Source organism: Paramisgurnus dabryanus, chromosome 17 (genome assembly GCF_030506205.2).
Source record: "Paramisgurnus dabryanus chromosome 17, PD_genome_1.1, whole genome shotgun sequence".
Lineage (NCBI taxonomy): Eukaryota > Metazoa > Chordata > Actinopteri > Cypriniformes > Cobitidae > Paramisgurnus > Paramisgurnus dabryanus.
Window position 1 is genome coordinate 25,507,251 of NC_133353.1, and position 20,007 is coordinate 25,527,257.

The following is a 20,007-nucleotide window of genomic DNA, read 5'->3' on the forward strand; positions in this document are numbered from 1 at the left end:
TAGCATCGACAGCTATACCGTTGTTTGTTTGTCTGCTCGACGCCCTCCCGTCTGTATCATACATCAACCGTCCGCTGCTCTCTCTCGTCACGTGGCTTGCTCAAGTTCAACCACTCATATTGAGCAGCTCCGCTGTTCACGAGATTCAGACATGTAAATAATAATAATGGAAGTTAATATTTTAATCATAAATATGGATTTTTATTCGCAGGTGCAAGAACTGGGCGATGTTTCATTCAAAGCTAACCTGACTGACATATTCTAACCTATCAATCTGTCAACAACAGAGACAGAGAAGCACGCAAATGACTAAACTTCTGGTAGATTTTACAGTTAACCAACTTAACATTTCCATTCATGATGATATCAACAAGTTAAATAAAAACTTACCTGTCAACAAACCGCAGTCCTCCCGCCGATATGATATGAAAAGTGACTCGAGTCCCGCCTGGATGTTGATTCATGCGCACTTTGCGGTGCTAAGGCCAATATTTTGGGGTATATGTTACTTATTTTTTTAGTATTGCAGTTATTACTGTTAAAAATTGGATAGTGAAGGTAGAATATACCCATTATTTTTTATTTTACTTGCTAGCTTATATATTTAATTAAATTATAACTAATTTTCATGGGTTAAATTTAACACCCTCCAGAGTAATTTTTTACAGTGTATGGTTTACATATCAATGACTTTCTATTATCTTCTGATGAATGTTAGCAATTTAGTGATTCAGTTTAACAAAACCTTTAGCTGTGACTATATTCACACTGTTATTATTTTATATTATTTTGTCAAAAAGAAGTAGGACATAAAGTCTGAAACGGAGCACTAAAATAGTTAGACTCGCATTCATTTGCTGTATGTTATATTGCATTGTATTGGATAACGTATAAGTTATTCTTAAATTAATACAACCAGATTGTATTTATTCATCCCATACTGCGCTCCTCTGGCCCACAGTTATATGCTACATACTGTATATTCACGGGATCATATTTTGTGCATGTATATAATGAATACTGTAGTCTGTAGGCCTACATATACTGTTTTAATCATGGTTATTTTATTTAATGAAAAACAAATTCGTATGAGATGTTATATGGCTACAGTGACTTAGTCAAATTAACTGGCCAATAGTTAAATTTCGGCCTCAAGTGGAAAACTTTAGCATGTATTTGTCTGCTAAACAGAAACAATTTGTCTTGACAAAGTTTGGTCTGACGTGTAGTTTGCATGTGCACATGTAGCATAATATAACTTGTCAAAACATTCTTTTGTTTCGTTTGAATATGTAAAGTAGCCTATTTGTTACTTTCTATGCAATTTGTGGTTTATTTATGTACCGTGAATATTGCTTTTCACGTGCATGATGCTCACCATAATAACTGAGGTGGATTGCTGTCTGGCGCCACAAGTGGTTACCGATGAAACAACATTTCCAAATTCTAATGAAATACGTATTTGACAATCTGATCTACATGAAAATAAAATACGCAAAATATTGTTTTAAAACATTTGTATCTTTTTAACAATAATTTACGATTATTAAATTAAAGCTAAACTGTTTGAATTCATTTTAATGACTTTTCCAGTTGAATGAAGATCCAGTTGGTTGAGTTCCCAAACACTTATAACTAGATTTAACGATATATATGACGAACACATACTTGAACTACAACCATGTGATTCTCGGCCGTTTCTCAATCTGAAGGCTGCAGCCGGAGGTCGCATATGCATGCTGCTTGCATACGTCATCAAGCCTGGTTCATTTTAAGTTAACTGAGCATTACATTTGAAAGTCATAAGAATATTACAACAATTTACGATTAACCAAAAACTATAGTCAACTTTATAATTTAATATTAATACTTTGAAATAAGACCGTCTTGATGACGTATGCGACCTCCGGAGGCTGCAGCCTTCACGGTCTTAAAGGGACAGTTCAACCAAAAATGAAACATTTGTCAACATTTACTCGCTCTCGTGTTGTTACAAACCTGTACAAATGCATGTTTTCTGATGAACACGAAGGAAGATATTTTAAGGAATGTTTGTAACCAAACCGACCATGAGCCTCATTTACTTCTATAGTAGGATAAAATCATACTATAGAAGTGAATGACGCTAATAACGGTTTGGTTACAAACATTCATCAAAATATCTTTCTTCGTGTTAATCAGAATAGATACATTTATAAAGGTTTGTAACAACATGAGGGTGAGTTATAGAAACTATCCCTTTAATGTTGGGCTTACCAGATCTTTCTGCATCATAATGTTGAAAATGTCGCCATCGTGTGGGCAATCTACGGAATGGACGAACACAAAAAAATGCCCCCCGTTTTTTATACCACTTGCCCTTATGTAACTATTTTATTAAAATTACTGTAGTAGATAATAGCTTATTCTTTTATGAATCCTGGCTATAAGAAATAAGGAAAATAATTATTCTGTTGCATTTTAATGTGCAAAGCAACACAGTAGCCTACAGTACTCGTGTCATGTAGACGTTTAGTCTACAGCACAAACATAAAAAAATCCTCATTGTCATTTTAATTTTTGTTCCCTCTTATCAATATGTGTCCAATTAACATACACATTTACATTTACATTACAAACATTGCCACGTTTTATTGTGTTTTATCATATTTATTATCCTAAAACACGTGAGAAAAACACAACTGAAATACAATAAGTTAGACTGTAGTAAAAAGCACTTCAGAAATCTTTCCACATCCATTATTAGTGTACAAGCCCCTATGAAAATAGCATAGAAAGTGTGCATACAGTTTTAAGCATTTCCCATACTTTTAAAGTCTACATAAGAATTTCCCTTGGCTGAATGAAAGACAGAAACGGTAGCTGCACCCTCGCAGCGTACCCAAAATTCATTATTTTAGAATATTATATATCTGAACAGCATGAACAATAATACAAAGCTTGGCTAAATCGTTTTGACAAATGCCCCATGTCTTCATATTTGAGCAAATCAGTCTTTTCACATATACGAACAGGAATATATAATATATAGTTTTCTTAAACGTAACAAAAGACATTAAATAGTCCGGGAAGCTTCTTTTTCTCACTTGGCTTTAGGTTCGAAACCGTTTTGAATTTTGATGCATCACCTACAAACACAACCACGCATGCACACCCATGCAAATAAACACATGCACACGCGCACACATTCGAACTTGCAAACAAACACACACTGCATAGAAGACTTCAGTGTGATTAGCAATAATTGGAGTCGTTACTTCTGGCTGTGAACTCCCCTGTGTGTCTGTACTTTAAACGAAGACTCTTTGTTGCCATGGAGACAAAGCCAAGTGCTTAAGTGTTTGGCCAGCAGAGACAGAAATCCAAGCTCGCCAGCCTACAGATCTCTGTTCCATTAAACGGATATGGAAAGATTTGTTCTCAAAACAAAAATAAGTTGATTATATCATAATACTTTGTTCAAGGATGCTGAGAGCAAAATGAAGAAGCGGAGTGGACGAGGGACTCAAAGTCCCTCTATTGCTATTGCACTTTATCATGGTTACACACGGTCATGCTCTCAGCAATCATTTGCAGATAATCACAGGTAGCGAATGTCTAAATCTTCAAGTCAAATGAGAAAAAGAAACTATCCGATAAAACAATACAAAGCTGATAGTAACAATAATTATAATAACAATAAATGATTATATCAGGGACAACCATTATAATCTGGAGTATAAAAAGGAACCGTTGTAAAAGTGATTGTCATGTAAAATGTCAAAAACATCAAAGGCATCAGCGAGGTGACCGTTTTAAATTAAAGGAGCAGCTCAGCCCAAAAAAGATTTTGTTTTCATTTACTAACCCTTGTGCATTTCCAAACTTTATTCGTTTGAGGAACAGAAAAAGAAATGAAGCTGAATGTCTGAACTTGTCATATACTCAATATACTTTTGAGAAAATTAGTTCATATAACTTATCTATTATGTCATCTGAAGCTATAAGACAGCTGATGGAGAGGAACAGACCGAAACCAAAAAGTACACACATGCACATTTACCAGACTGCATTGATTTTTGCCTTGGCATGACTTTTAAATAAAGTGCATGGAGTCACACAGTATAATTTTTCATCATAGTGCTTTGGGAGATTTACAGCCCCGGTCATTTGCTATAATATCTTTAGCATCTTATTTAAAAGGTTGGATTAATGACATGAGGGTTGTTAAATAAAAACGTACTTTTAGGTGAACTATTCTTTTAAAATACCCGGAAGAGAAAGCCCAAAATTACAGCACTGTAGATCAGATAGACCAGGCGCACACACGTCTGTGCAAGCATTTGGCAGTCACGTGGAAGAGAAATAAACTATAGTTTTCATTTAAAAGAAAAAAGACTAAACTCGCCCGAAAGTGCACATACACGTAACACGGCGTCCCCCGCTCGCTTCAGTTTGTGTCCTTTCACATGATTCACAGCACTGAATCCATACTGGTAAGGAGAACAATAAGTGAGTTCTGTGCACAGATACTGTAGAGATGTGCTGTGGTCCAATCAGTGTGTGTTGGATGAGTCCAAAAGTGCATTTTTAAAGACACGCGCACCCATTCACGTTCACATACGCATGGAGATGGCATGGCTTACACTCCCAATAGCCCTATATATGAGCCCCTGAATGCTGTTTAAGCATTTATTCTCAGTCTCTTTACATCTTTCATACAACCATGTAACACACGAACGCACACAAGCATGCACACAAAAAGGGAGTGAGCTAGTCCCTGAAACAGTTTTGGGATGGGTCTTGTTGGCTGGTAAAAAACAAAAATAAATAAAAGTCTGTTCGCATGAGGAAGAGTGTTAGCTAGTGCCAGTCTTCGTCATCTGCATCCTCCTCTTCCTCTGAGGAATCGTCACTGCTGGCTCTTCTCGTTCTGTCCTGATCTGCCCTCGCGCCGTTCTGCTGGGCGGCCAGCAGGGCGGCTGTCGCCCGCTGCTCAGCCGCCCGCTGCTCGGCCTCTCGCTGTCTGAGTGCAGCTTGCTTCTTCTCAGCTTCGGCATGACTTTTCATATGAGCGCTGCGGCTCTTCACCTTGAAGAAGATCCTGAGGAGAGCATGGAGGTAGGATTAGCACAAAACACATGCGGCAGTGCACCGGTGACTCCCCTTCTTTTAATACATAAAACTACATATTATCAACAGTTAAAACACCTATAAAGTCTCTGTAAAATCATGTAAATGGGTCATTTTCGTGACATTAATTATTGTGTGTACATATGGTTCAATTAAATGTAAAAGGGTTAAAAAAAAATTCATTTTTTCTCTTTTTTTGAGGACCAATTCCCTTTTGATTTTTTATTTCATTTTGAAAGAATATTTGGGGATAATTGCAAAAATGTCAATGTGGTGTAACCGGTCTGTGTCAATTGGTGTAACTAGTATTTTTTTAAATGAAAATGTAAAAATATTCATAAAAAAATTGTGGAATAAAATATAATCTTCTAGTTTAGTGTAATACGATTTTTTCACCTACATTTTTACATCATTTGTCAAAAATTATTTAGAAAACAGAGCTGTTTTCAGCATATGTCAGAACAAATATTACAAAAACACATTCAAATTTACATTTAGAAATAACTAACAAAATCATATTTTAAAATGTTTTTTTTTGTTGTTGTTTTTTTAATAATTACGCTTACATGCCATCAAGGTGGATAAAATATTTTATATTTCTCATTCTTTGGAGCAATTGGCAGTTAAACCATTTGACATTTTCAAGTCTATTCAGTCAAAAATTTAGCAAATGTAATTTTTTATTTCATAAAATTAACATAAATACCCTTTGTGCATTGAAAAAACCAGATGCATGCTTTAAAATTATATATATTTTTAATTTCTCATCTTTCTCATCTCATTTTTGTCACTGACCCAAATACCATGATATACAAATATGACTTGCTCTGAATCTTTGTATCTTTGTACATCAAAGTTTGATTTCACATTGATTTCAATCATTGACGTGGTATTAAATAGTCAATATTACAAATATCAAGGTTATATTTTTTACAGAATGTTCTTTACATTATATAGGATGATGTTATGTAGAAAACAGTAAATCACAAATTACTTAAGCTGTGTTTTCACAGGCTTAGTCACAAGTAAAAAAACCTTAACAGTACCATCTGAGCTGTACGGCTGCACGATTATGGCAAAAAGCATAATTGCCGACTATTTACCGTGATATTCTATTTGCGATGATTATTGGAAATTAATAGACTTAACATTGAAGTTTTGAAATGTTTGATAACTTTCTGTGATGCAGCTGCATGGTAAATTCAAAAACAACCAAGACTAAATAATATAATGTAAATAGCAAATAATTATGGGAGTTATGTTGTTCGTGAAAAATCCAAAATGAATTGCTAGAGGACACATCAACGTATCAATTTTAAAATAGGTGCCCAAATGGACAGTAATGGAAGATTTTGGTGATTTTGTAATCGTTTTGTAATTGAGACCCTGATTAGTTTTTCGATTAAATGTGCAACCTTACAGAGCTGTATCACTACACATCACAATGACATGCTGATGATCAGAGTATGTGGCTTTCAACATCTCCGTCTCTGACTTGGTTGCTAAGAGACTGTTGATTTTAACAAAGCGGCCGTTGCCATGGTTAAAATCTCCCATCAAAATCAGATGTTGCCTTACTGATGCATGTTACACAAGACCCATAAGTCTTTATTGATTCCCTGAAAGACTCCTGCGCTTCTCATGCAGCTGCAAGTGTATATGAAACCGATATGTGTGTGCGTCTGTGTGTGTTTCATAATTAGATAAGATAATTAGACAGAAAAAGCAGCAATTAAAAGATAAACTATCACTACAAGTAAACTGCATATAAGTTGTGTGTGTGCCAGTGACTGACCTGCCGCACTTCTTGCAGGGAAATTCCCCCTCTTGGTTAGTTTGTCCCTTCCCTGTGTTGCTGGCTCCAGTCTTTCTGGTGGTGTCGGGGCGAGGTTTAGATGGTGGTGTTGGGCCGTGACTAACCAATGTGGACGGGTCCCTCGTGCTGTCTGCCTGATTTTTTAAGACCAGAAGGGCAGCAACCTAACAGGCAAAATAGGGTCATTAAGTAACATTAACAAATCAGCCTGAAGACTACTTTCCTTCACACTGTACTGCTCTATATTTAACCAACTTTAAACTTTAAAGATGTAAAATAAATCGTTGGTGTCCCCAGAGTACATATGTGAAGTTTTGGCTCAAAATACCATATAGATAATTTAATAAAGCATTGTAAAAATGTCCACTTTTTAGGTGTTTTTGGGGGGGGGGAATGTCCTATTAAATGCAAATGAGCTGATCTCTGCACTAAATGGCAGTGCAGTGGTTGGATAGTGCAGATTAAGGGGCGGTATTATCCCCTTCTGACATCACAGGGGGAGCCAAATATCAATGACCTATTTTTTCACATGCTTGCAGATAATGGTTTACCAAAACTAAGTTACTGGGTTGATCTTTTTCACATTTTCTAGGTTGACCGAAGAACTGGGGACCCAATTATAGCACATAAACATGGAAAAGTCAGATTTTTATGATATGTCTTCTTTAAATCATTGTACAATGAAGTTAAGAGTACATTAAGACTCCAGATGAAAGACACCACTAGAGGGCACTGCAAACAACCTGGAGTTGTGAACTAGCTATAAGTACTGCTTTACAAATCCTGACCTTTCATTTATGTTATTAATTTAAATATGCCAGAAACAAAAATGTACACTGGAAAACAAAAACATAACATATATCATTTTTGCAAAGTTAAATTCCCCCTGCAGTCGATAATTTTATCATTTAAAACTTATCTTTGAGCATCATAACAGCATTTGCAAACATTTTTCCTGTGACAGTAAATATTTCATGCTTTAAAACGGTTTAAATGCATCTCTAAACCCTTGCCTCATTAGGGGCTTTTGTTTATTGAGGTTTTATGTATTTTATCTACTCTATATAGTTTTGATGTTTATTATTATTATCATTATTTTTTTTTTAATTTTATATTTTGTTTAGTTTTGTTGTTGTTTTGTTTAGGTGGAGGCTTTAAATAAGCCCTTTGGGGTTTTTGCCTCTCCCTGCACAATATATGGATTGTATTTTGTTTTTATTGTATATATTTTTGTATCTGTGCAAATAAAAAAAAAATAAAAAAAGTATATGTGGATCTATGAATATGTAAATAAGTCTCTGCCTCACTAATGTTACATGATGCTAACAGGTAAAGCATTCACACTGCACGTGAAAGCAATTCAGAAGTAAAAATGCAGCAGCTGTGATGTGATCGTTTCAAAGCAGAGTTTGTGTATCATCCATATATAATATCTATGACTCGAACTACTGTATTGATATGATTGGAGTCTTATTCCCAGGAATTAAATATTGCCCATGTAACCAATTTTATGGAGAAAAAACTCAGCAATAATGAATTTGCACCTGGTTGTCTTAAAACATATTATAAACAACAATAAAATCTTGATTTTCACCACAGGGGCACTCTTTAAGTTTTTGCTCAGACGACTTAAAACTTACACTGTCGGTGGCCTGTAGAGATTGCGTCACCCTGCCCGGGCCGTTTTCTTGCTTCCCGTCACATGACCCTTCCCACTTCCTGCTATCCTCCTCGTCTTTCCGTGATTCAAATTTGTGTGAAACCTGCCGATTGATGGAAAAGAAATATTATGATGCTGCTAAACGGAATCAAAGCAAACAGGTGCACGCACACAAACTAGCTACAGGAACTGACTTTATTGTCCACTTCCTCCTCTGTTGTAGCTTTAGTCTCCAGTGGTTCTGCTTCTCCGTACACGAGCGTCCCGTTCTTGCCGATCTTCACCTGCTTCTTATACGTGTAGTAAAACTCCACACACTGAGCCACTGTTTTGGAGCTCACCTTTATAAAAAACACAAATGCAACTCAGTACGTACAGAATTGCCTTTGATTGCTATATGCATTTTATGTATGGACATGTTTTTTTTTTCAATATTTCTATGAATTCAGCATATCTTGCTTCCCATATCTGCACACTACAATTTTTATTTCATTGATCAGTCCCTGCAGAAAAACGCGATTATGCGATCGCATGATTTAAAGCATAATCATGCAAAGTCCGTATATTTATGTGGGGAACGCAAAAATCACATATCTTTTAGCAGAAAGTTGCAAAATGTTAAATTTACCTCACACAAGCGCAGCCATGCCCCATGTTGCCATGGGAACGTTATGAAGTGACGTGAACATCATTGAAAAGCTGCAAAAGTTGAAAACTTTTTTTTGCAAGTTCCTGCAGTTTTTGCAAGTTCCCACAATTTCATTGCATTAAATTGCATAAATATCCTGCATATTCCATCGCATTTTAAAAAAAGAACGTCCCGCAAGATCAAGAATTTTTGCCAGCAACAATCACAAAAAAACTATTCATTTATTCATTCATGCATTTATTCATTGCATGCAAGTTATGTTTTACAGTGCTCATTTTTATCAAAAAGTAAAGTTTACAGCCATCTAGCAACATAAATAAATCTTTTTTAATAAATTATGTAATTTTGACTATTATATAACATAAAATGTAAATATTTATATGTGCAAAACAAAAATATAATTATATTCAGGGTTTCCCGCAGCACTTTTCAGTTCGGGCGGCCCACCTAAGCTGGGATACCCTACCACCTTAACTAGGTCGTCCAAAAAAATAATAATTTGCTGCACAAAAGGCTGTCAAGTGCATCTCGAAGAATAGCGAGGACACGCTTCACACCGCGAGCGGGCAAGCGCCACATGGCCGAAATGAGAGAAAGACATGGTCCGTCACTGTCTGGAGGATAACTAGCCTGTTGATAAAACATTTAATTAATTAATAATCTAGTTTGTGTTCATTTTCCATCAAAGTTTCTTCAAAATTGAGTTTAATTGGAGTGTTTTAAATAAAAATATTTTCATCATGATGCGTACGCCCCGCCCCTTTGATTGCCACGCCCCCGGCCCGCCCACTGGCACAACCCTACCACTTTAACCAACACATTTTCTGCGGGAAACCCTGATATTAATTATTTTTTCTGTATGCATCGCAGTTTACATGTGGCGGCACATCCGACAGAGGCAATGGATGAGTAATGGGTAACTAATATGCGGTCAGGTCAGTCATTTTTGGATGCAGAGTCACGTGCAAAGCCCATACGACCAGTCTGCCCAAAAATGCTGTGCACAACGCCCCACAGGCAAATAAATGAATGTATGAGAAACACTGCACAGTATCACCACACTGTAAGGGGTTGTGTACACCAAAACTTTTACGCCCGCGGCCGGCGCATGTTTTCAATTGTTTCCAATGGAAGCTCGGCGTTTTTTAAATAAGCCAGCAGCTAGCGGGTTTTTTCCGCTCGGCGCTGAGAGTCTAGAGTTGAAAGAGATTCAACTTTGGGAGAAAAGCTCCGCTCGTCAATGTCAGTTCTCACACGGCCGGCCAATCACAGTGGAGGAGGGGCGGGACATTACCACAGCAACCAACCGGCTAGCAGCTGAAGTATCACAGCTACCAAAGCGCTCAGCTGAAGAAAGCTGGCCCTCAGCTGAAAAACAGCTGGCATTCGGCGTCCTCAAGGCGTTTTCAGCCGCGTTTAAAAGTTTTGGTGTGTCCAGCCCCTAACACCAAAAAAGCTGCAAGCTGCCAAAAAAATAAATAAACTGCGCTAACCGAAACCTTAATTAATAGGGAAGAAAATATACTGACAAGAAAGGTAAACAGACCCCTGACCCAGTCCTAAACCTAACATTTACTCTAAGCCTTATCATACAATCTCATTGGTTGACAGAAATGTTGTTTCAGGACCAACAATGATGTTGATTCAGGGACACGTTCTACTTAGTACATGTAAGGTGAATGGGATTTATGTAATAGTGATTAAATTTTAGATTTTAAAATTCAAATCACACGCAAAAGCAGCTTTTAAGACCAAGAATGTGATCAGGTGTAATATGATGTGTCCTGTCTGGCCACTTGTGATTGGATTCAAATCGGTGCTTATAATACCAGGTCCTATCATTCAGGTCACCAAATACAGCTCCAGATAAAGTGCTCAGGGCAGCAGAGCCACATCACTTTATTTGTGCAGGATGATGTTGCATTCTCAACTTTAAGTGTTTGTTCAATTCTCTCACCCAAACTATAAGCAATTACAAAAGTAAACACCGTTGGTGAATGGTACAGCTTAAACCAATTCAGGTTGTGGTCCTACCAGTTTCTGAACCATGAAGAAGTCCTTCTTGTGAGTGGCTATGCCTTTGTTGAAAAATCGTCTTTCTTCTGTCGTCCAGTTGTCAGAGCCTGTGCAGGACAGACAAACCAGTCAAAAAAATCAGTAAGAGGCCGTCCACGCACCCTGTGTGCACCCCCGCTCTCTATCACAAATGCATGCACGCATAGAAAGGGCCAGCAGCACACGTCCAGACAAACAATAATGCCTCTGTCCTCTACAGGAATTAACAGCATGCCACAGACACCCCTACCCCCTCAACCACACGCAGACTTTACCCAGCAACCCACTCATCACCCAGCACACTCTGTGTCTGAGCCCTCCTATCAGCTGTGCTCCTGCTGGTTTTGTTTACAACCGAGAAAGCGAGTGGGGCTTTGGAATGCCAACACAGGGGGGCGGCACGGGGACACAGAGCGCAGACTGAAATACCGTTAGGAATATATCTAGTCACTATGTGCAAGAAAAAGAAAGTGTGGTAACAGTGATGAGGGACTTACCCAAGTAGTGGTAGTCAGCTAGAGGGTGGGCTTTGGGAAAGATGGGGTTTTTTAACAGCAGACAGGTAAGTGCCCCCTAAAAAAGAAACAGAAAGTGAATTTAGCTTTGGTTTTAAAACAAGTTTTGCGATTAACTACCGGAAACACTACCTCCAGGCTAAAGTTTATTATGTACTTATGAGATTAGGAGCTTTTAAGCGGTTTCACTCATTGATTTAAATATAACCTTGATATCAGGCCATATCAAAGTGAATCCAATTAATGAAATCAAACTTTGATGCCCTAACCTCGTAATAAGATCGAGACTTTAGCAGGGATTGACAAGTGCGTCTGACATGTTTTCCCGTAAATAAGCATTTTTATCAGATTCTGCCAAAAAACTAGAAATTCTGAATGGCCTGATGCTGATATTAAGCAGATTTGAAGGGAAAGTATTTGATGGAGGTATAATACGTTATCATTATCTAATATTTGACAAAGGTGGCGTTTAGAGGCTTTTGCATCAGAGCTCATTATATCTCATTAAAGGGATAGTATTAGTTCACCCTAAAATGAAAATTCTGTCATCATTTACTCACTTTCATGTTGTTATAAACCTGTATACATTTTTTGTTCCGATAAAGATGAAGGAAGATAATTTGAGGAATGTTTGAAACCAAACCTTTCATGAGCCCCATTCACTTTCATAGTATTCTTTTTTCCTCCTATGAAAGTGAATGGGGCTCATGATCAGTTACAAACATTCCTCAAAATATCTTCCCATGTTTATCAGAACAAAAAAAATGTATACAGGTTTGTACAACATGAGAGTGAGTAAATGATGACAGAATATAAAATTTTGGGTGAACTATCGCTTTAAACATGAAAATTCTCACATCAACTTCACACGCTCATAATATTTTATATCTGGGATGCCATATCCTTGAATTGACCGCAAACAAAAATGTTATTCTAAAATTAAATTATCTTCTAATATGATAGCCAGCAAAGTAAAGCTCACTTAGGATAAAAATAAACTAAAGGACTAATATGTGACACATTGATGAATAAGATCAATGTGTCATGTATTCAAGTTCAAATTTGACAGCACATCAGTAACATTGAAATTCAAAGGCTCTTGCATGTGTTGTGACTAGGTGTCATGCGTGTTTTTGTCATGGAGTGTTATGATGTTATGACGTGCTGTCATATTTTAAATTACCACACAGGGGTGTTTTTCCCATAAGCAGCATTTGCTAACCATGGTCGTGGTTATTATTAGGGATGCATGATAAATCACATGTCATGCATCGACCTAATCGATTACGTCGATTATGTAATTACATCGATTTGCGATGCGTCACACCGTTTACATTTTGAAACATGTTTGATACAAGTGTTATACCAAACAGCCAGAAACCCGATCAAAAGTGTGGGAATACTTTTAGCAAAAACTAAATAAAACGGTGCTCTGCACACTGTGTAAAACTGAAATGGCATACAACAACATCTATGCATGAACATCTCAAACGAAAACATCCTGGGGCTCTCTGATCTCAAAATGACGAGACGGCAGTGTAAGTATTTGAACTATTACAGAAAGTTTTTACCCAACAATAGAATGCAGATCATATATTGTGCTGCGTTTATGCCTCGCATCGTGTCTGGGCAGTATGTTGAAATGGTAAATAAAGAGAGGGACATGTTTCATAATAATAAGAGGTTATGAAATAATAAGTTACACTGAGAGCTGATAGGCATGTGCCCACGTGCACAGAAAGCCAGCTGGCAGTGAGGAGTTCCTAACTAACTTATTTTTTGCGAATATGTGCGCAGATATTACAAAAGCTCGTCTTGTTAGGTATTCCTGGCATGCATTTTTTTAAAGTAACAGCAGCGTAAAGGCTGTTTATTAAATATTAGAAGATAATTTTAGCTTAACTTAGAAAAGTGATGTTAATATTTTATTTATAAGGTGAATAATGACCCTTTTGCACTGTTTATGTTAGGTTGATTTTATGTTGGACTTGTTATTATGTGATTTGTTATATTTTCCTTGGCACTGCCTCTTTATTTTTCATGTTAAAAATCTTTGTTTGTGTTTGTTTAACTCTTTCACCGCCAGCGTTTTTAAAAAAAGTTGCCAGCCAGCGCCAGCGTTTTTCATGATTTTCACCAAAGTTTAATGCCTTCCAGAAAATGTTCCTCTTTAAATATATAAACATACAATATACCAAATGAAAGAACAGACCCTCTGCTTTCAAACAAAAAAACCCCGTTTCATCCTACCTTTAGAGGTTCTTTTGCAATCAGCTTTTGAATATGGGTAGGTTTTTGCAAAAACACCATATTTTGAGCAAAAAGCAGAGATAATTCCATTTTTGTGACGGACTTTTCATAGAGATCCGATTAAGAGCGATCTTTAAAACAGACACGGACATGCAGCAGCTTGCCATAGGGCAATACTTCCGGTTTTAAAAAGTTGCGGAAGTTGCCACCTGGTGGATAATAGCGGTATTGCGGAAAGACGGAAAATCTCGTCATTGGCGGGGAAGCGTTTTCTCTTAATTGACGAGATATCTCGTCAATGGCAGGGAAAGAGTTAATTGGTAAAATGCTTAAATAACATGTTGGCATCAAGGGCAGATGTTACATTTATTATTTGTTGGTGAATTGTATATATTTAAAAAAAATCATTAGACTATTCGAGTTATCGAAAAATAATTGAAAGATTAATTGATAAAAAAAAATGCTGATCGTCAATAAAGCCGGTTCCTTGATTAGTATTAAATCGCCATCACCTGCTTTCAGATGGAGCGGCATTTACTACACAAAGCCGTAGTTCACTGACATATCCCCTGCGATTATACCTGCGATATTGCCCAGCTTGTCAGTGAACTACGGCTGTGCAGTAAATGCCAACTCCATCTGAAAGCAAGTGATGGCGATTTACTACTAATCACAATTGCAATAATGACAATCGCATGTGATTTATCGTGCAGCCCTAGTTACCATTGTAACTCTATTGGGAACAACAGAACCTGCGACCATAGTTGCTTTTAGGAAAAAAAAGCAACTATGCGCCCCTTAATCTGTATGTGCCTTCTATATGAAGGTTGTGTATATTTTTCAAGAGATCCAATGACCACACAACTAATACAATACTATTTTATTTATTTGTCAGTTAGATTTCAAACACATGTTTTTTATATTTTCTTTTATGAAACTTAAATTTAAGAAATTTATATCAACAGATTTATTTTCTGTTTTATACACAATGATAATCCTGGCTGATGCTGGATTTGGCGGGAAGGCGAAACGAGGGCAAGTAACACAGGTCAGGGCATGTTATCCACCCTGTGCTCATATAAAGAGAAAGATACATGGCACTATGAAATGAGAGACACTGAGTGACAGAAAGAAATATAAGTAGGAGAGATACAATTCTGCAAGACTGTCTCCATCTCCTTGACAACATTTGTAAGACTTTTCCTTAAGGCGTTTAACCATGTCAGCAGATAATCTCCCTCTCTCTCTCTCTCTGCAGTCTACAGAAATCGAGGACACCTTTTCTGGGTCATTGAACTAACCTTTTTCCCACTTTATTTATAGCAACTGTGAACAGGAAATGATAAAAAATAACACAAGCAGGACCCTAACCTGTGACGCATGCATAAGCAACGTTGCTCAATATGTTGAAGCATGTTTGCTTTTTGTAAAGCCACAGTTAATATATCTGCATCAGATAAGAAAACATTAAACAGATAAGAGAGCATGAAGACAATTCCAGTCAAAGGGATAGATTCATCATTTACTCATCCTAAAGTTATTTTAAACCTGTATAATTTGAATACAAATAAAGATATTTCGAATGTATTCAAGCAGTACTCCAGCACTATTGACTTCTATAGTAGGAAAAGAAATACAATGGAAGTCAATAGTGCTCCAACTGTTTGGTTGAAATGTCTACAAGTGACTTTTTCTCAATTTAAAACCAGACTTTCAATAGACTTGTAACTGCATAGACAAAATCTAGACAACATTTACAAAAGGATAATTAACTTATTAACCCCTCACATCACCAATCACACTTTGGGGTCTTTGAAACTCATAACCTTTTGAAAAACCTATATTGCTAACTTTGTTAGTCAGGTAATAGACCTCTGTTGCTTGTGGCTTTGTGTTTGATGCAAGTCTAACAACTTGTCATCAATCAAGATAAAGCTTTTTACAGCAATGAAATCAAACCTGTTGTGCTCTTTTATCTACACCAAAAACCTCAAATGCAACTTCTCACACAATCATGCACTTCAGCAGAAGCTACTGTTAGAACTACGACACCGAATCAAATGCATTTACATTGCAAGAAAATGTTTGCTTTGCCCGTTTGAAAGGTCACAACACACAAAGCGGTCACTCCAGTCATCTTTAGTGTCATTTTGGACATAAGGCTGTGATTGACAGCTGGTTGCTATGACCACAGTGTGACAGCTCAGCAGTATGAGACTGTGGATGTGTTGTTGCAGCTGCTGCTGGCTCAGCTGAGCGAACGTTGAAAAGAATCTGATCAAAACACGCGCACCATTTGCGTCCTCATAAAAGATGCATGTTTGCGTGTGAGTGAACTCTCTAGCACTACAATGCTGTCGAGAAACACAATGCACACCATGTGATTTACATGCGCATTTTTCCGAAATTACGTAAGAGCGTTTGCATGACTCGCTCACACATGCTGCGCCTTGTCAGGCTTTGCAATTCAGAATTCCACATTCCAGGTAAATCCACACAGTGGCAAAACTGGTACGGCATTGCGCTAGCAATGTCAGAGTTTCATTTTCTGGGAATGCACGTACACGTCACAACATACAGCTTCAATGCACAAATCAGTGGGATTAAACTATCATCCAAATGCATGCATGTATGTAAATGTAATCAATTCATTTTAATTCAGCCAATGCACTGCCTAAACAGGTATTTCCCTTTTTTAAACAAATCATCATTCAAATGTTTTCCACTCACAAGGCTTTCCCATCCTTAAATGGTACCTCAGTTTAAACAGTGGACTTGTTGGTGTAAGCTAGTACACGGAGGTACAGCATATACTCTTAAATGATGCCAATGAGCAATGAACATTGCATCGCATGAGACTCACCATGATGTCACCTTTGCATTCGTACAGGCAGTGCATGGCCAGTTCCTGATTGGTCCCACCTCCATACAATGCACTAGAGCAAGCCAGGTTCATGAGCTCGTCCACTGCCGAAACAAAAGAGGAATGTCAAGGATTCACGTCATGCAGATTTAACTGAAGTTAAATAAGTAGCATATGAATAATAGCATATTAGACTGTGTAAATTATAAACCTCTCTGCTGTTTCTGAGCATTGGCCTCCAGGTCAGGCAATGGCGCCCACACCAGTTCAGCCTTGTGTAGGTCGTGCTGGGCTGCTGAGCGTTCCCTGAGCTCCGGAACCTCTGCTTGGTACCGCGATCCAATGTTTATCCGACTGAGAGAGGAAGAGATCCAAACAAATCAAATTAAATTTTTTGAGCCCATTAAAATGCTTCTACTACTATTTTTCTCATTTCAATCAACCATTTGAGTAAAATTTTATTTTCCGATTCTCTTAGTAATTGGGATTCGCTCATTTTGCCTCAGTTACAATATATTGAACCCAAATATTCAGTATTACAATGAACATCTTGTGTGTGCTTCAGTGAAAGCAGGTATGACTAGAGCCGAGTAAACAGTAACATTCAATCTGTTAAAATGGACACTCCATTTATTTTCCAGCTCCCCTAGAGTTAAACATTTGATTCTTACCGTTTTGGAATCCATTCAGCTGATCTCCAGGTCTGGCGGTACTATTTTTAGCATAGCTTAGCATAATCTATTGAATCTGATTAGACCATTAGCATCGCGCAAAAAAATAACCAAAGAGTTTCGATACTTTTCCAATTTAAAACTTGACTCTTCTGTAGTTACATTATGTACTAAGACTGACAGAAAATTAAAAGTTGAGATTTTCTAGTCAGATATGGCTAGGAACTATACCCTTATTCTGGCGTAATAATCAAGCACTTTGCTGCTGTAACATGGCTTCAGCAGGCGCAATGAAATAACGCAGCGCCAGAAATTACGCAGCGCCAGAAATTAGTCCCCTGCTAACCAATGGGACTATTTTCAGGCAGTGTAATGTCACTACGCCTCTTTGGTTATTTTTTAGCACAATGCTAATGGTCTAATCAGATTTAATAGATTATGCTAAGCTATGGTAAAAGTGCCAGACCCGGAGATCAGCTGAATGGATTCCAAAAATGGTAAAAATTCAAATGTTTAATTCTAGGGGAGCTGGAAAATTAGCATTTTTTAAAATATGGAGTGTTCTTTTAATAGTCAATGCCACAAATTGACCTGAAAATAGTGAAGAATCTTTAAACTTATGCCACAACTTATCCTAACTGTCACTACATTTTTTAAACATTTGCCATTTTTAATTTTGTCAAGTAAAACATTTGGGACCCTACTGTATGAATCATATTTAATTAAGTCTGTTAAAACCCATATAAAGTGTTTTGTGATTTACTTTTTATACATAAAATCATAGAGACAGAGCGCAGTTATGCAAATTTGAAAACCACACCTGGCCCACCGGGGGGAAACCAAAATCAAACCGTCTCCATTGACTTTGTATTGCGAGAGGCCGCCTCCTTGTCATTTCTGGCTTATAACAAAAAAATAATAATAATATATAAAAGCTGCTGTGTGACAAGATGTACACCTAACAACCCAAAAAACTTTTTATAAAAGTCAATGGAGACGGATGGATTGATTGCGCTCTGTCTCTATCCTGCATAATGTAAAGAACATTCAGTCAAAATATACCATTGATCATTTTTATTATCAACTGAGTAAAGCCATGTCAATGATTGAAATCAATGCGAAATCAATGACTGAAATCCAACGTTGATGCTCCTAATCTCATAATCGATTATAAGACTTTAGCTTGGATTGCACAGACTAGGTCAACATATACTAGTATCAGCATATAGAAATATAGGCAGTAGAAATCCCCGAATCTTGCAGAATATCAAACCTAAGGTTACACTTAGTCAAAGAGAACACTAAATTACTCAAATAAGATTACTTAAGTGTTTTCACATGTGCCTGAAAGCAAACTGCATACAAAGATACTATATAATAAACCTCCACAGAACACTGTGGCAAAGTACAAGTCCTGGAATTGAAAAGGGCTGATAGCCAAATAGGAAAATCAGTAGGACAGAGTGCATTGGCAGCTAAATTTAAAACTCAAGTGCAGTGCTAGACTAAAAAAAAGTCAATTTCACAAGAAACTTCTGGAAATAAACCAAATTTATTCCACTTCATTCAAAACGTTGGGCGTGCCATTTCATAGACATTAATGACAGGTTTGTTAAGACTAAAGGGAAGTTTTTCATTTTCTGAGAATTCAAGCAATGCCTCGAGTGTAGACTTTGACCATGGCTACTTTGCATAAAATTAACACCCTGTGTTTTTCAAACCCAAATGTTCCAGTATCTGACTGCCAAGGTCTGGGGATAAGACAAGACAGATTTTGTTTTATTTTTTTGTTCCGGGATGTGTTTTCATCTTGCATCGGCCAAATCAGAAAACGAATGCCATTCAGTTAAGCGAGAATGTCTATGTTTCGCTTGTCTCAAATAAACATTGAGTATACAGAGTATCGCATGAACCGGCTGTTACCAGTGAGAAACAATATCCCATAATTCTCTCTGGTCAGCCACTATCTCCACCCACTCTCATGTATGATTTAAGTACCCTATTCAGACATTGCTACTCCATTAACACAAAACCGTTTAAGACATAACATGGACTTTGCATCTGCAAACTACACGTTGTTGCTTTAAATCAATGAACATCATAACATACTGTAACTAAAAAAAAAAAATTCTGTCACCATTTACTCTTATGTGGTTCTCTTTCCAAACTCTTGTCTTAGTAAATTTGTGTCAGTCACAATGACACCCTAAGTGACATTATGAGGCGTCATGGTGGCCAATTTACAAAGAAATTGTTTAAATATTTGGTTGTTTGTTCCATCAAAACAGATCTGAGCATATGGAAAATGAACTGCAAGCAGCACATACTTTCTAGCTGACACTCTTGAGTGTTTTATTAGGTGTTAAAATGAGTCATAATGTACTCCTATTGTTTTGTCTTCGCTCAACCGGATATT

At 37.1% G+C, this 20,007-nt stretch overlaps 1 protein-coding gene across 3 annotated transcripts in view; it reads right to left on the reverse strand.

The window, feature by feature from the left end:
• Positions 1–2,529: 2,529 nt before the first annotated feature.
• Positions 2,530–20,007, reverse strand: part of mideasb (mitotic deacetylase associated SANT domain protein b) — a 32,300-nt gene continuing 14,822 nt past the window's right edge. For all 3 annotated transcript variants that reach the window (XM_065288519.2, XM_065288518.2, XM_065288520.2), the window contains 8 exons: positions 17,132–17,274; positions 16,921–17,024; positions 11,790–11,865; positions 11,272–11,360; positions 8,783–8,929; positions 8,569–8,691; positions 6,908–7,092; positions 2,530–5,083 (listed from right to left, as the gene is read on the reverse strand). In XM_065288519.2, coding sequence (XP_065144591.1) covers positions 4,843–5,083; positions 6,908–7,092; positions 8,569–8,691; positions 8,783–8,929; positions 11,272–11,360; positions 11,790–11,865; positions 16,921–17,024; positions 17,132–17,274 — 1,108 coding nt within the window. In that variant the 3' untranslated portion in view covers positions 2,530–4,842. The remainder of the gene's footprint in view (positions 5,084–6,907; positions 7,093–8,568; positions 8,692–8,782; positions 8,930–11,271; positions 11,361–11,789; positions 11,866–16,920; positions 17,025–17,131; positions 17,275–20,007) is intronic.